Source organism: Balaenoptera borealis, assembly GCF_965194805.1.
Source record: "Balaenoptera borealis genome assembly, chromosome: 4".
In the NCBI taxonomy this organism is placed as follows: domain Eukaryota; kingdom Metazoa; phylum Chordata; class Mammalia; order Artiodactyla; family Balaenopteridae; genus Balaenoptera; species Balaenoptera borealis.
Genome location: NC_138861.1, coordinates 36,359,745 through 36,377,151, shown reverse-complemented (window position 1 = coordinate 36,377,151; position 17,407 = coordinate 36,359,745). Strand labels below are relative to the sequence as shown.

The following is a 17,407-nucleotide window of genomic DNA, read 5'->3' as shown; positions in this document are numbered from 1 at the left end:
CCGTGCACTTAGAGCCCGTGCTCTGCAGCAAGAGAAGCCCCCGCACACCGCAACGAAGAGTAGCCCCCGCTCGCCGCAACTACAGAAAGCCCGTGTGCAACAACAAAGACCCAATGCAACCAAAACTAAATAAATAAATAAAATTGATTCTTAAAAAAAAAAAAAACTTTATTTTTTTATTTATCTTTATTTAAAAAAATTTTTTTCAAAACAAAACATTTTATTGAAGTATAGTTGATTTACAATGTTGTATTAGTTTCAGGTGTACAGCAAAGTGATTCAGTTATACATATATATATGTACATCTATTCTTTTTTAGATTCTTTTCCATTATAGATTATTGCAAGATATTGAGTAAAGTTCCCTGTGCTATACAGTAAGTCCTTGCTGGTTATCTATTTTATACATTGTAGTGTGTATGTTTATTCCACCCTAATACTGTATAACATAGTTTCTCCTAAAAAACGTTGTTCATATTAGAAAGATTTTCCTATGTGACTCCTCAGCTTTCTTGGAGATGCCCAGGGCTGAAGTCCTCACCCTCATGTGTAACAGGGAGAGATCAAGCCTGAGGGCCTACTTCTCAGTTAGGGGTCCCGCCTCCTCGTCCCCCTCCTCCTGGTTGACTGTTCGTCACTCTTCACCACCTGCGCTAGAGAGGACACGGGAACAGAGAGAGGAAGGGACATTAAGATGAGTCACTTACGTTACTTGCAAGTAGCTTTGATTTTTAAAACATTCGGAAAAGAAGGTTGAAACCCAGCTAAAATGCATTCGGAGACTATCCGTGCACTCCGTGTCTCCAAGCAGTATGAGGAATTAGAGCCCAGAGGGAACGTTTCCCACTGTCACATGGTCTGGTCCCCACTCCAAGGTTTCCCACAGGCATGGTACCAAGGATGTTGCCCCATCGTAAGCAGAGGCTCATGTATCATTGGCCATGAGGGCTTTGATTTTTGGCAAAAGTTTGTAAAGGGGGTTAAATGAACTCTGTACCTTAGCTCTTCTCTACTTCTCATCATAGCTTTCCTTTTCTTCTTTATGGTGTTTCTTTTTGTTGTTGTTGTTTTTGTTCATGTTCTCATTCATTCAGCACTATTTATTGAGCCCTAATATTTTCTAAGCCCCATTTTGGGCACTAGGGACACCAAGGTGAACAAAACAGTGTCCTTTCCTGCGTGAGCCTGCATTCTCTTCCCACCCCATCCACCGCCGCCCATGCTCACTCTGGGTCGTGCCTGTGTTCCACTCTCTGTTATTATGCAGTGTTCTGCTTTCTGCACCATCTTACCAGCCCTTCCCTGCCTGCTGGAAACATTGACCGATGGAAGAAAAGCAGTCAGGGCTTCTCAACAGAGATATCCTTGGGACACGATTCAGTAATATTTAGCACCACCTAAGAAAAGCATTTTAAACTTGTCTGCATATACTAAAGCCCTTTTACCATCTGTTAGTGGAAAATATTTAAAAGTTTGGTAAGACTCTCAGTTATTGAAATAAAACTCTTCATTTGCTCCTTCCTTTCCTTGGGCATTAAAGACTCCCTCTTCCTCCCTGAGCGTCAAGCAATGGCCAACCCATCACTGGACAGAGATGGATCTTGCTTTTGGGTCATTTTTTTATGTCAGCAGGAATTCTGCTGAATCTTTCAGGAGTTCTGTTCAAAATCTACATGCACACCCCCCCCCCCACCGTTCCTGCATTCAGGTTCATAGAAAGATATATAAAGGCCTATTAATCACAACAGATGAGGTGGACAGGACTTAGATTTATTAAATGGCAAAGGACAATGATGTTAAATCGCTTTAGGCTTAGATCAGATACTTTAATTGACCCTTTTTCTTTCTTTTTTTCTTTTTTTAATGTGAGACAAGAAGAGTATATTCTGGACGTTAGATGAAAAATAGGTTAATTTTTTAAAAATGAGATCATTTGGAACGTTACCAAATGGCAGACATACAGTTTAAATGCACATCTTTAGCTAATTCCTCATGAAATCATCAAATGAAAAGAAAACAAGACGGTTGGGAGAGGTTTTACTTTAACACCGGGACACTCAGAGGTCAACAGATAATGGCTGGACCCCTCCACGTCGTCTGATGGTTGGAGAAGCTGATCTCCTGGAGCCCCCAGTGACTCAAGGATTTTAATTCTTGTCCTTGGGACAAAAGTGAAATTGAAGGCAGCATTTGTTATGCGTGATGGACGTATTCTGACTAGTGATCACCTCCCCCATGGCCAGTCTGAGGGACCTTCCTAAACTACCCTGTGTAGTGTAACCCTGGGCAGTGTCATACCCTGAATCAATTCCAGAACTTGTGCTGCAGCTCTGGGTCCCGTTTTATGGCCAGTCTGAAAACACTGGCAAATGCCCAGCTGAGGTATCTCAGACGTGGACTTCTTACGTTGCTTGCTGATGTCAGGGAGGCGAAGACTAATTGAAAAATGCTCAGAAGAATAAACTTCAAGTGCTTTGCTCTGATGGAAAATGATACATTTCTTGGACCCCTGAAAGTGAACTTCCAGGTCTCACTGACTCTTTATGATCTTTAAAGTTTGAGTTCTGTTGTTTTTTTTGTTTGCTTGTTTCAGGGCATATTTTTCCTTGCAGACACAGAACAACTAATAAAGTGGAACACTGGGTGCTCCTTATTTTGTCTTTCTGAGTTGACCTCCTGCTTACCCCCTGTCCACTTAATTGTGAATTCTAGTGTGCAGAGCTCACTCTTCAGACATTTGTTAATTCTCCTTCCTAAGTTGCCAGGTAGTGTACTGATAAAGAGGGGAAATGCAAGTTCTCTTATGGTTTTGCTGATCCAATTCAAAGGGCCAATTCTGATAAAATATCTTTGAAATTGTTATAGGAATAAAAAATGTGGGGCGTGCGTGTGTGTGTGTGTGTGTGTGTGTGTGTGAGAGAGAGAGAGAGAAGAAGGAAGGAGCATACAAAAAACCTAGACCCCTCATTCCACCATTTTAAACAAGATTCTCCTAATGTTTAGATTACTGTGCAGATTGGTTTCACCACCTGGGAAAGATGGTCTGATTTAATTAATCAATTAATTATCTAATGAGTTATTTAAGTTTGTGTAGAGCTTTGCGTGTTTTCCTCATAGGTACTGGCTTGATCTCATGATTTGCTCAGTTCCTTCGGTGCAGTTCTGGGTGAAATGTGTGTGTGTGTGTGTGTGTGTGTGTGTGTGTACTGGAGGTCATTGTGAGGTTCTTCTGTTGAAAAATACTGTTTTTTCCTTTTTTTTTTTTTTAATTGAGGGGGAAAAATTCAATTCCCTACCTCACACCATTTAGTAGCCGTGCCCTCAGCTGTGCCTGTTACCCTCAAGTCCAGAGACCATGCATTTTATTCATTCCGGAGAATAAGCCTCCCATTCTGCTGTTCCAAGAAGAGGCAGTGGAATGCTGTTCTTGAAAGTTCTTGTGTATTCGGAAAACTAGAGAAAAACTGCTGCACCTCTGTTTTCTTTCGTGGAGAGCGTTTCTTCTCTTTTTCCCCAGGAACAGATGACCGATGTGCCCAATAGGGACAGTAGGAGCCTGTGTTGCCTCTCCTGGGATGTGGCAGCTGCTGTGGATAAGCCCCAGGCATGGGTTTCCTTCCTCAGAGCAGGACTGGAGAGCTTTTACCTCACCAAGGACCATTGTAGAGACAAATGAAGTTCATTTTTTTTAATTGAAGTATAGTTGATTTACAATGTTGTGTTAATTACTGTCGTACAGCAAAGTGATTCAGTTATACATACATATACAGTCTTTTTTCTATATTCTTTTCCATTATGGTTTATCATAGGATATTGAATATAGTTCCCTGTGCTATACAGTAGGACTTTGCCGTTTATCCATCTATATATAATAGTTTGCATCTGCTAACCCCAGCCTCCTGCTCCATTCCTCAGCCCCCTCCCCCGGCAACCACAAGTCTGTTCTCTACGCCCGTTATTCTGTTTCTGTTCCTTTGTGAACAGATAGGTTCATTTGTGTCATAGTTTAGATTTCACATATAAGTGATATCATATGGTGTTTGTCTTTCTCTTTCTGACTTACTTCACTTAGTATGATGATCTCTAGTTGCATCCGTGTTGCTGCAAATGGCATTAATCCATTCTTTTTTATGGCTGAGTAGTATTCCATTGTATATATGTACCACATCTTTATCCATTCGGACAAATGAAGTTTAATATATAACTTCCCATGGAGAAGCATGTACCAATCTAATCCTTTAAAGAACTTAAGACCTGTCTCAGTGTGCATGTCCTTCTGTCCCGTGTGATGGCTCCTGGAGAGAGAGACAGGGCAGGAGACGAGAGAGGGAAGGAAGAATCACACTCAGCATCTATGCATCAGGTTCTTAATTTTCGTAACAAGAACGGAACTGAGTTCATGTGCATTGCACTGGGGACGCAGCCCCAGTTATAGGGTGAGGGCGTGGCTGCCCAGGGACTCTTTCCCTCCCACCTGCTGCTCTCTGAGAATGCAAAGCGTGACGCAGAGCATGAGACTTCTGGGAAATAACATTGCCATTTCTGCTCGAGCAGGGCTGGGGCTCGGTCTTCTCCCTGTGCCACCCAGGAAACCCAGCCCAACTCTTCATTCCGTCTTTTTTCTTAAGGGTATTTATTTTTTTAATTTCATTTTTATTTCATATTGGAGTATAGTTGATCTACAGTGTTCTGTTGGTTTCATGTGTACAGCAAGGTGATTCAGTTATACATATACATATATGCGTTGTCTTTCAGATTCTTTTCCCATATAGAATATTGAATTTTCCCATTACAGAATATTGAGTAGCTGATTTTGGCAAGGACAAAGTTAAGTAAGAGAAAGCAAAGGGAGACAGCAGCTCGCCTTCATCAGATTCCAGCGGTGAGCCAAGCACTGCCATGGCGTGATGTTACCATGCAGTCTCTTTTCTTGTTCCTGGTCATCTGTTTCCCTTTACTTGGTCTTTTGACCTGCATTGTCTTTCACAAAATGTTAAGTAATGAACCCGACACCTCCAGGAATCATTTTTTTTTTTTACCTGGACCATGTTTTTGTGCCCAACCCAGAACTTTGTATCTTTGAGGATGGCAAGTTGGAGATAAAAGATTTATAATTTATCTGATTGACAGGGGTATCACTCTAGAAAGTGAATTGTTTCCAGATGGCATCGTTGGCATTGCTTCTAGAGGCTCTTTTAAGCTTCTTGTTATTCAAAAACACTAGCTCAGGATCATGATGGCAGTCCAGAGAGAGAATGGCCAATTTTTGTTTTTTATTTCAATGCCACTGCCAGGGCTGCATCCTTTCGTATTTTGTTTCAAGTTCATAGCATACGTGAGTGTCTGCTGCAGACAGAGTGTCTCCGGCAGTCAGGGAAGGGAGAGGAGCATTGCACACCTACTGTGTGTTCTGCCTCAGGTGATGCATGTGACAAACAGCTATTAATCGCATCAAATGTGCAAAGTCCGGGGATGAAAGATGAATCAGAGCCAGGCTGTCACTGAGCATTCAGTCCACAGGGGAAATGAAATCTGTAGACAATAACCACAGCGCAGTACAATGTTGGCAAGATCTGAGCAATCTAGAGGTAGGACCGAGGAGGGAAAGGTGCCATCTGATGAAAATAAAGGAAGGCTGCTCAGAGAGGAGATGTCTAAGTTATTTTGAAATCTGTCTAGGGAATTATCAGGGTATTTAAGAGGGAGTAAGATGAGGAATGGCCGGGCGTATTCGGGCAGCTGGCTTAGTTCAGTATTGCAGGGAGAGTGGGGCTGGGGCTTTTATATAGGGCAGAAACTAAGGAATCACTGTACGGGTGCAGGAGCCCAGGGGCGGGAGTGGGTGGTGCCTCTGCCCTCACCCCGCTTCCCTCTGCCTTTCTATGCACATGGCTGCTATGCTGGACCACTCGCTCTCCACCTCTTCTCGCTTCTTTTTAATTAAAAAAAAAATTTTTTTTTCTTTTTTGGCTGCGTTGGGTCTTCGTTGCTGTACGCAGGCTTTTCTCTAGTTGCGGCAAGTGGGGGCTACTCTTCGTTGCGGTGCACGGGCTTCTCATTGCGGTGGCTTCTCTTATTGTGGAGCACGGGCTCTAAGTGCGTGGGCTTCAGTAGTTGTGGCACACAGGCTCAGTAGTTGTGGCTCGCGGGCTCTAGAGCACAAGCTCAGTAGTTGTGGTACACGGGCTTAGTTGCTCTGCGACATGTGGGATCTTCCCAGACCAGGGCTCGAACCCGTGTCCCCTGCATTGGCAGGCGGATTCTTAACCACTGCGCCACCAGGGAAGTTCCTCTCCTTGCTTCTTTTCTTCTTCCTCCTCTGTAGGAGTAGATGGTAACATTTCCTCCCCATCCACCGCTCTCTACTCGACCTCCCTTGCTGATCTCACCCAGTCCCTTGGATTCAGATGACTTCCAATCTGTCTTTCACTAGTGATTCTTCTCTTACTGCCTCTAAGCCATCACGACCTCTACCTCCTGCAGGAATTACAGATACTTAGCCAAAATAGGTATGAAAATCTTCCCTCATGTTTCTCCCCGACCGAACTTTTCTGTTTTTCTACTCTTATTGATAGCATTTTCCAAACCTCAGAGGCCTCTAAAAGTCAGAGAATTGTTATTTTCTTTTAATCTCACCTCTCCCTTGTCCAGACCATATGCATGGTTTCTTCACAATTACTCTCACATTGGTCTCTTCATTCTTGATTCAGACTCTTATTCAGTCCACCACCAGTGCCTCTGCGTTCAGCCTCTGGAATATCTTGTGAGTCTTTTCTACCCTCATGACCTTTAGTTCAGGCTCTCATCATCTCGTTGCTTGGATTACTACAAGTCCCCATCAACGCCCCCGTTTCCATTTCCTCCTGTCCCTTCATCCCGTACGAGTGCCCCTGCCAGATTGCCCTTCTGAAATGTAATCTGATCATGCTGCTTCTCCAAGCAAACCCCCGCAAAGGCTGCCTCCTCGCCGGCTCCCCTTTCAGGACAGGCTTCCGGAGCCAGCATCTTAGTTTCCATATTCTGCCCTTACCTACCTCTCCAGTGTAATTTCTCTGGAATATAATCTGACGCTCTTTGTTAAACAGTATGTTAAATGGAAGATCTGGCTTCGGCACCAAGGTTACAGCATGAAGAATTTTTTTAAAAATACAAAAACTCCTGGCCTAGAGTCAGAAAGTAGAATGATGGTTGCCAGAGGCTGAGAGAAGGGGGAAATGGGGAGTTAATGTTTAATGGGTAAAGTTTCAGTTGGGGAAGATGAAAAATTCTGGAGAAGGATGATGGTGATGGCTGCACAACAACGTGAATGTATTTAATGCCACTGAACAGTGTGCTTAAAAATGGTTAAAAAGATACATCTTATGTTATGTATATTTGAACACACACCTCTTGGACCTCGTGGTCAAATGGAGAGAGTATAAAAGTGAGAGGTTATTGAAGATTGGGCGAGGGGATTTTGGCGAGAACTGGGCTGTGATTCCCCCACTGCAGGGTACTGGAGATGGAGGAAGGGGTACCAGTCTCTCATCCCAAATCTAGAGAGCACGGCTTGAGGGACATCATCCGGGAAGTTTGTCCCATGTTTTCCTCAGTTGGGAGCCTGGTGGCCTGGTGCCTGACGTCAGCCTGGGGAATCTAGAGGGCAAATCGCCTTGGTGTCTTAGTGGAAGAGAGCGGCTGCTGGGCTGCGTGGGGCCTGAACTCACCCTTTTTTGTCTGATCAAATAAGGAGGCCCCGGTGTGGACCAGATTCCCACAGGAGGGTCAACAGGGGTGTTGTCTTAAATGCTGTCCGGGGGGGGGGCTGCCTAGAGAGTTGATGGTACCCTTGCCCGCCTTGAGATGGAGGCCCACAGGCGGATCCCCACAGGTGGTGGAGGAAATCAGTGAGCCCAGGCTAGAGGCCGGTCAGCCAGGTGAAGGAAGCGCAGGGAGAGATCACCGCCAAGTTAAAGGTCTCCGAAGACCCGATGGGAGAATCCCATGAGAGAAGTGTCTGCTTGCCTAAAGAGGGTAAAACCATTCTAGATCAGGTCAGCGAGGGAAGAGCTTCGCCTCCCCTCCCCTCTCCTCCTTCCCTCCTCCTTCTCTAGTTTCAGGATCAGGAAGGACAGCTAGAGTGCTGGGGAGAATGTGAGAAGACAGGGAGAGGGAGCGGACCCCACCATTTCCCCCCAGTCACAGGCGACCTGTGGGCCCTTCCAGGGAGGAGCCGGGATCACCTTCACGGAAAGGCTGAACTGTGGCTTAAGCTGTGGGGTTGGGCCTTCTGGATTCTGAATCAAGACCGTTCTTTTGCTGTTTAAAGGGCCGTAAGGCTTTGTATTACCTAAGAATTATCGGGTTATGGGCCTGACTGAGATTTCACCCAGGACCAGGCGAGGAACATTTTCCTACCAGGCAGGTTTAAAGAGACGACGGCAGACAAAGCTAGAGTTGCTTTTACGTTGACACCGCATGAGTCCTGCTTACCCAAGGAGCCGGTTCCACCTCTCAACGTTGGCGCTCCAGCCGAACGGACAGTGTGATATTTATTCCCTGGGCACCCCCGGTCGAGTACAATTCCACCTTTGTGCTTTGGTTCGCGGTCTTCCTCGACTCCTCTTCCCACACTGTGTTTTAATTTCACTTCTTGTATGAGAGGGCTGTTGATACTTGTCTGATCATCCATCCATTTGGATTTAAACTGCTTGAGGGCAAGAACCTTGTCTTATTTGTCTCTGAATCCCATGAATCATCTATCATAGTTCTGAGTACATAGTAGACATTGATAAAAGATTACACCTAGGGGCAGGACAGGAATAAAGACACAGACATAGAGAATGGACCTGAGGACACAGGGAGGGGGAAGGGTAAGCTGGGACGAAGTGAGAGAGTGGCATGGACATATATACACTACCAAATGTAAAATAGATAGCTAGTGGGAAGCAGCTGCATAGCACAGGGAGATCAGCTCGGTGCTTTGTGACCACCTAGAGGAGTGGGATAGGGAGGGTAGGAGGGAGACGCAAGAGGGAGGAGATATGGGGATATATGTATATGTATAGCTGATTCACTTTGTTATACAGCAGAAACTAACACACCATTGTAAAGCAATTATACTCCAATAAAAATGTTAAAAAAAGAAAAAAAAGAAAAAAGATTACAGAATGGCCGAGTGATTGATGAATGAAATAATCCAGTTTGATAGCGAATATATATTGTGCTTATGAAGGCAGGAAAGAAAACAGTATTATGGCATTCCTGTTGCTTTTTTTCCCTTCTGTTGCCAAGCAGAGTTTGAATAGGGCTTGTTGGAGCCATGAACCAACTCTTCCGATGCTACCAGACATGCACACTGTTCTGTACACTTCTAAAGAGGAAATAGCATCTTTTTATGGGTGTATGTAATTGTTTTCCGTTTTAAAAAAAATTTAGGTGAATGACAAGATATCCATATTAATCACAGACAAATTACAGAATACAAATAAGCGTTGCAGTAAACAGTCCCCTACACCCCCTCCCAGGCATCAGGCACTGTTAACCCTCTCTCATCTCTTCCCATGTGCCAGGTTCTCTCTTGAAGTAGCGGTAGAGCCCACTGGAGTCGAATTAATATTTGTGGCATGGGAGTCAAAGCTAAGAGTGAGTGGAGTGAGGTATTCAACCGTTGCTATGTTAGGACGCCCCAGGCAACAGGGAGCGAGCTGGCCTGGGGACCAAGTGGGATCTGTTCCCAAGTCAGCTGCCTCCTGCATCCTCGGCCAGCCGGCCTGAGATGGTGATGAACCAAGCTGGAACTTAGGAGGAGTTGCTTCTTCTGCTTTGCCTTGGGTGCTGATTAAATGGGGGCGGGGAGAGGAGAAGGGGTGAAAACAAGAGTGTGGCAAAAACTTTACAGCTGTGGTTTTGCCCTCCAGAGGACACTGGCGATGTCTGCAGTTGCCTGTAGTTGTCACAGCTAGGGGGCTGGCACTCCTCGTATGTAGAGAGTAGAGACCAGAGATGTGCTAAACACCCTGCAGTGCACAGCACAGCCTCTCACAGCAAAGAAGTATCTGGCTTCAAATGTCCATAGGACTGAGGTTGAGAAACCTGCTTTTAAAAAAAAGGCAAGAAAACACTTGGCAATGATGCTACTGCATACAAGAGCAAGGACTATAAAAATATTTATTGAACGATGTCTCACTTGCCCATTGAGAGGTCAGTTTGAAAAGTCTTCTCGGTGAGTCTGGAGTCTATCGGGTAGATTACAAATGCTAAAGGTTTTTTGGGGTTTTTTAAACATCTTTATTGGAGTATAATTGCTTTACAGTGGTGTGTTAGTTTCTGCTGTATAACAAAGTGAATCAGCTATACATATACATATATCCCCATATCCCCTCCCTCTTGCGTCTCCCTCCCACCCTCCCTATCCCACCCCTCTAGGTGGTCACAAAGCACCGAGCTGATCTCCCTGTGCTGTGCGGCTGCTTCCCACTAGCTATCTATTTTACATATGGTAGTGTGTATATGTCCATGCCACTCTCTCACTTCATCCCAGCTTACCCTTCCCCCTCCCCGTGTCCTCAAGTCCATTCTCTACGTCTGCATCTTTATTACTGTCGTGCCCCTAGGTTCTTCAGAACTTTTTTTTTTTTTTTAGATTCCATATATACGTGTTAGCATGCGGTATTTGTTTTTCTCTTTCTGACTTAATTCACTCAGTGATCAGTGTTTTGTGCATTGTTGAAAAGTCAAGAGTTGTCATAAGGAAGAGCAGAAAGCACTTCATGGAAAATCATACTTGAAATTATCCCAAGTAGCTTTTAAAAACTGATTTCATTAAATCCAGTGGCACAAATAGCCAGGTGGTTTTTAATCCAGGGGCAAAGCTGGGGGAAAGGGGGCTTGGGGGAGATAAATAATGGAGCTCCTTTCTAGCTTTGTTCTTTTTATGTTGTTGAGATTTTTATTTTTTTAACAAAATGAATCTCTCTCTAGTATCCCTTTGTGTTTGTCTTCAGGCCTTGGAATGACTTGCAAGGTTCAGAGACATCATTATGTACCTGTGACACTGACCCCACTGTTTATTTTCCAGATCCTAAGTAGTTTGAGGGGACACAAAGAGGGCACTGTGTGTGGTGACTGCACCTATGGGTGATCTAAGGGAAGGTCAGGATGGCTGTCAGGTCCCCAAATCCCTAAGTGGACAGGGGGTGTCTTCAATACTCAAGAAAGAATCAGGGACTAGAAATAAAGGCAGAGACCCAGGCATGTAACTTGGAAAGCTTTAGATTCTTCTTTTTTTATTTTTTATTTTTTAGCATGATTGAATCAATGGACGGTTTTTATGAGCTTCACAGACATGCAGAGAAAAAAGAAAAAAACAGCTTGGCAGGAATACAGGGAGGGGGAAAGGATCTAAATTAAATATAACAGTTGCCTGCAGTTTAGTTGCTGACAAAAAAACAAGTCGTTTTCTCTGAGAAGCATGTGTAATATGTCAGGAAGAAAAAAAGCACAATTAGCACACTTCTTACATGAGATCTTATGGATAGCACCATATTAATTTTAATCATTTAATTAAAAGTACTCCACTGTCTTCTTTTTTTTAATTTATTTATTTTTATTTATTTTTATGGCTGTGTTGGGTCTTCGTTTCTGTGCGAGGGCTTTCTCTAGTTGCGGCGAGCGGGGGCCACTCTTCATCGCGGTGCGCGGGCCTCTCACTGTCGCGGCCTCTTGTTGCGGAGCACAGGCTCCAGACACGCAGGCTCAGTAATTGTGGCTCACGGGCCCAGTTGCTCCGCGGCATGTGGGATCTTCCCAGACCCGGGCTCAAACCCGTGTCCCCTGCATTGGCAGGCAGATTCTCAACCACTGCGCCACCAGGGAAGCCCACTACTGTCTTCTTTATTGCAAATCAATAAAGTATGCATGTACCTGACTTTCACCTGTCTCATACTTGGCAAGGAGAGCGTAGCTTTCTCTGACTACCCAGCTTATAGCAATGAGATTTCCCCTGTCATATCTCCTAACTGTCCCAAGATCAGCACCTGCTTTATGTTGCCTCTTATAGTTTTATCTGTCTACCTATCCATCTATCCCTCACAAATTACCACAAACTTCGTAGCTTAAAACAACAGAAATGGGGTCCAGAAGTCTGAAATCTGAAGGTTCTAGGGGAGAATCTTTCCTTACTCCTTCCGGTTTCTGGTGACACCAGGCAATCCTTAGCTTGTGGCAGCAAAACTCCAGTCTGTCTTAGTCCGTTCCGGCTGCTGTAACAGAACATCATAGACTGGGTAGCTTGTAAACAACAGAGAGGTATTTCTCACAGTTCTGGCATCTGGAAGTCGAGGGTCAGGGTGCCAGCACAGTCAGGTGAGAGCCCTCTTCCTGGTTCATTGTCAGGCATCTCTGCACTGTGTCCTCACGTGCAGGAAGGGGCGAGGGAGCTGTCTGGGGTCTTCTTTATAAGGGCATTAACCCCCATTCTTGAGGACTCCTCCCTCATGACCTAATCACCTCCCAAAGGCCCCACTTCCAAATATCGTCACATTGGTGATTAGGTTTCAGCATATTAATTTGGAGGGGAGACACAGACAGTCAGTCTTACAGCACTGTCTCTGACCTCACATGGCCTTTTCCACTGTGTCTGTGTCTTGTCCTCTTCTGTCTATTATATGGACACTTGTCATTAGATTTAGGGCCTACCTGGATAATCTAGGATCATCTCATCTTGAGATCCTTAACTTAATCACATCTACAAATACCTTTTTTCCATATAAGGTCACATTCACAAGTTCCTGGGGTTATGACATAGTCATATCTTTTTGGGGGGCCACGATTCAACCCACTACCCTATCTATCTATCTATCTATCTATCTATCGAATCCTTTTTGGTTTTTGTGTTTTCCAGAATGCTGAGGACACAGTAATAACTAATAAATGCTTACCAATTTGAAAGTGTGGCCTTATTTTAAAGTGACCCAAATTAATGGCTGGGCTAATTGTCCCACCTTGTTTCCAAGACGTTCTCTCATTAGCTCTAAGGAACATATGAACATAAAGACACTCCAGCCTTGCAAAGTAAATGTATGTTTCAAACTAAAGACCAAACGTTCAATAGCCACACCTAAAGCCAGAGCAGTCAGTAAGGTGAAATGTTATTATAACTTGTAAGATTGCTGTTTTTGTAAGTGTTAATCCTTGGGCTGCAATTAACATCCTAGATGGTCTTGAGGATTACTAGCTCCCAGCAAGGTGTAAATGTCTCAGTTGAATCAACCCTATTTATCCTTTATTAATTTAGGTGCTGTAGAAGAGAAAGAAAAAACATTGATCAGAGCTTTCAAAATAGAGGGAGAAAATCATAGTATGAATATGCTTGCTCTTAATTGATTCACTGAAATTGAGTACATTATAAAACAAGGACAGATATTCGTTGTGTTCTCTGTAAGTCCTGGAAGCATCATGGCAGAGAGGAAGGAGTGTGTGGCAGTGATCGGGAGACTTTGGTCAAGAAACCTGGTTCTAGATCTGGAGCCGTAGGCCTGGTTCTGCTGCCATTTGTGTGGCCTTGGGCAAGTCCCCTGATTTCTCTGAGCTTCAGGTTCCTTCCTTTTCTGGAAACCAGATGGATTAAAGTAGAAGTTTTTCAAACTGTGTTCCAGTGTGCCACGGCACCGTCTTCTAAACTGCTCCCTGACACAAGTTCTCTCTGTGATTAGAAACTGGGTTTGGTTCAGAATTAAGAAACTCTGGCGTTTTTGTTCTTCATTCACCTGTTTGCAGCGGAAAGCTACAAGGACACTCAGATGGTGAAGATTAAAGAGGAACCCATGGAGGTGGACATCCAGGACCCGCAGGCCTCAGTATCACCCAGCCGCAGTGTTGGCTATAGCACTTTAATTGGGCGAGAGAAAACTGAACCCTTACAGAAGATGCCAGAAGGCAGAGTGCCCCCAGAGAGAAACCTCTTCAGTCAAGACATCTCTGTGAAGATGGCGTCCGAGCTTCTTTTTCAACTGTCAGGTACGTTTCCTCGAGGAAAAAAAAAAAAAAAAAGTCAGTAATGGGGACTAATTGCAGGGAAAGCCACTCTAACGAAGTAAAAACACCTGCATTATAGGATTTTTTAGACAGAAATCCATTTTGTTACTTTAACGTGTATACCACCTCTCAAACGAAGAGTTCATCAAATGCTGCCAGGTAGAACTCCTGCCAAACTTTCTTTAGTAAATAGTTAAGAATCATTTGAAATTAGAACTCTATTCAACTCCGTGCAAATGATCCCTGTTGCCTGGACGAAACGTCTCACCTCTAATTTTGTTTAGGCAGTTGATCTGATTAACAGCCTTTTTTTTTTTTTTTTTTCCTAATGTGCAAAAGATAAACTTCAATTTACTCCAACAGTGACTGAGTTACTGTGAATTCCAAATTAGTGTGGTCGGAATTAACGAGATTTTACGGTGTCTTGCCAAAAAACAAAAAAATCAAGGAAAGGGGAAGGCAAAAGATGAAACTGTGAGGACTGTTTTCCAGCTATAACATAGTAGAACATTTCCTGTAAACCAACTTTTTCTACTTCAAATACTCAGAAGTCAAAGTTTAGGAATCAGCTAAGTGATCACCTATTACAAAGCTAAGGAATCACCTATTCTAGCTCAGCTAAGTGTCTTGATAGAATAGGGGAGGGTCCTAGAACCTAAGCTGTTCTCTTTATCACCTCATTCAAGCTGCATGGTCTTTGTCCTTATCAAATTTAATGTGCTGTTATTGCTTGAATGTGATTGAGATGCATGAAAGAGACTCCTATAAGATTCAGACTTATATAGAAATACAGATACTTTGTCCTTGGTCAAGCATTGGCCTACATACTGAAATTCAGGCATCAGTAGAGTTTGTTCCTAATATTTGATAAACTCTGTTTTGTTATGGCTAACAGATTTCAAACACCCATTAAATGCCTCATTATTTAAGTATTGACTTTTCTCCCCTAAGAAAAATACCGGAAAAGAGGAAAGAAGCTAGAATCTGCAAGGCATCGTGATAGCTCACCTCCTCATTGGCCTCATGACACGCCCCCATAGCTGTGAAGTTATCAGTCGGTGCCGAAAATGGCAGGCTCGGAGTTCTCAAACAAGGACTCTGTTTGTGCAGAGCTCAGAGAGGTGGAAACAGTTAAGTCAGTAAACTGAATAGGCCACATAGATCTTTGCAAGTTCCAAAAAAACTCCAAACATGCAAGATGCTTTTCTTTAAAAAAAAAAAAACAAAAAAAACAGGCTGAAAGCATCTCTAAAAACAATATAACTTTGAAAATGATTTAGCAGTTCAAATTTGCAAAAGTGTGGTTCTTTTCAAAAAGTCTCTGTCTCTAGCAGTACATTATCATGGTCTACTATCAGCTAAAAACTTTGTGTCTGAGAGTTCTCACCCTGGCGCTGTCACTGACTGCCTGGGTGACCTCAGGCAAGTCATTTAGCCCCGATTTCCTGCTCTCTGAAAGAACACTGCCTGTGAATCCAAATTCACCCTCATTGTCACTGTTGAACGGACAGAAAGGAATTGTCCACGCAAATATGCACACGGCAGCTTCAGACCAGTGTTAAAAAGCACGGGACAGCGTAAATCTTTGTTTAAAATTTTCCCCCAAATCCGTAAGATTAGGAGTTTTTCACTTGCCCTGCTGTTGAAATCTGAAACCCTTGTAGAGGTGGCCAGGTTTCCTCTGGAGACTTAAAAGAAGCCACCGAGAGCTGTGACAGTCAGGGCAGAATCCTCACATTTGAACTGGATGGGGAAGACCAGAGGTCAACTTTTGTGTTCCTGAAAGCTAATTAAATAATTTCTGACAGCTGGTAGATTCAGACCTCAAGACAGAGTAAGGGAGAGTTTACCTCCTCTTGTCTAATGATATTTTTTGTCCCCTGTGACATTTATCAGAATGTGCACTCGATGACTCTCGCACCCAGAGGTCTTACGTTTGTTTTTATATCCCGTCTCACAAAGGGGCCTGACAATACAGAATGCTTAAAGGTCGTCATCCAAGTCAGAAGCGGAACGGTTGCAACAACTGCAGTTTTCATGCTGAATCAGAGAAAAGCAGACATTTTCAGCTGGGGAAAAATATAATAGAAAGAACTATCTTTATGCACATCTGTGTGTGTGTGTGTGTGTGTGTGTGTACATGTACTCACTGAGGCCTGATGAAAATCAGACAACACATTTGTACTTTGTTAGTAACTCTTTCCCTTTGATTGGTTTTTAGTAAACTATTTTGGTAGATGCTATCGACATGCTTCTGTTGCCTGTCTTTACCAATAAGACAGGAAGGGTTTGAATGTTTAAAAAAGAAACCAAAAGAAAACCACAACAGAGAAAGAGGATGTTTCTGCTTCAGCCTTAAACACACAAATCGAGTCAGAACAACCTAAGAGATGTCTGTTTCATCCTTTCTCTTTACAGAGAAGGTGAGCAAAGAACACACTCACACGAAAGAAAACACCATCCGGACGACCACCAGGTAGGCCACTGCGGAGTCCCCTCGGAACACTCCCTCTGGGGGCCATCAAGCCCACGTCACAGTTTGAGCAACATTCCTCCAACCGTTCTCTCCCACTGGGTTCAAAAGTCACCCCTTTATCATCATTTTGTGTTTGAACTTTGGTTGGTGGAAACAACACAAAACGCAAAGGACACCAAGGGGGAAGGCCATTCATAGTTATTAAACATCTAAATGTGTCACTTTGCTGGAGAGTTTTCCTTATGCTATTATTTTTTATTCCTTACAATGATTGTGCGAAGTAGATAATATTATCCTCTTGGCAGAAGTTTCCTGACTGGAGAGTTGAAGTGGGTGGCGGGGCTGTATTTGGGAGCTGGGTCTGTATCTCAGGAAAGCCTCAGTCTGTTGGTAGACCGAGGGTGAACTGCGTTCCTAAGTAGCTTTGCAGCTGTGGACTGATAACTTGTCACCAGGGACATCCCAGCTTTTTAACTCACTGCATTGTTAGGAGGGCAAAAATGTAAAAAGCAGAAGAAAGACAATGCTTTCAGAAACTGCAGGAAAACTGACATCACTAACAACTGTAGGTTAAGGAAGCTTTCCATTTGCCAAAGGCAGTTGAAGAGAAGGTCAGCCAGGGTGGGCTGCCCATCAGGGTGGGTCAGGCAGGGTGGGCTGCCCATCCTGAGGCTCGTAACCACCCAGACCTGAACCGTTGCAGGCAGGTGCCAACAAGTGCAGACCCACCTCTGTGGAAAGGGAGCTTGGGGGAGAGGCCGACTCCCCCGTGGCAGGCTTTAAGTCAAGGAACTTTACTTTCCTGAGCAAACTTAGATTCTTCCTCCTGGGAGCCGTTGATTGGTTTTGTGATTTAATTCTTGCGACGGAAGATCAACAGTGTTTTTCCTTTGGATGTGATATGAGTCGACCTCGG

At 43.9% G+C, this 17,407-nt stretch overlaps 1 protein-coding gene across 4 annotated transcripts in view; it reads left to right on the top strand.

The window, feature by feature from the left end:
* The window catches only part of ZNF827 (zinc finger protein 827), a 195,195-nt gene that overhangs the window by 100,700 nt on the left and 77,088 nt on the right, over positions 1–17,407 (top strand). For all 4 annotated transcript variants that reach the window (XM_082388956.1, XM_082388955.1, XM_082388957.1 and 1 more), the window contains exons 6-7: positions 13,758–13,997; positions 16,434–16,491. In XM_082388956.1, the coding sequence (XP_082245082.1) occupies positions 13,758–13,997; positions 16,434–16,491 (298 nt within the window). The remainder of the gene's footprint in view (positions 1–13,757; positions 13,998–16,433; positions 16,492–17,407) is intronic.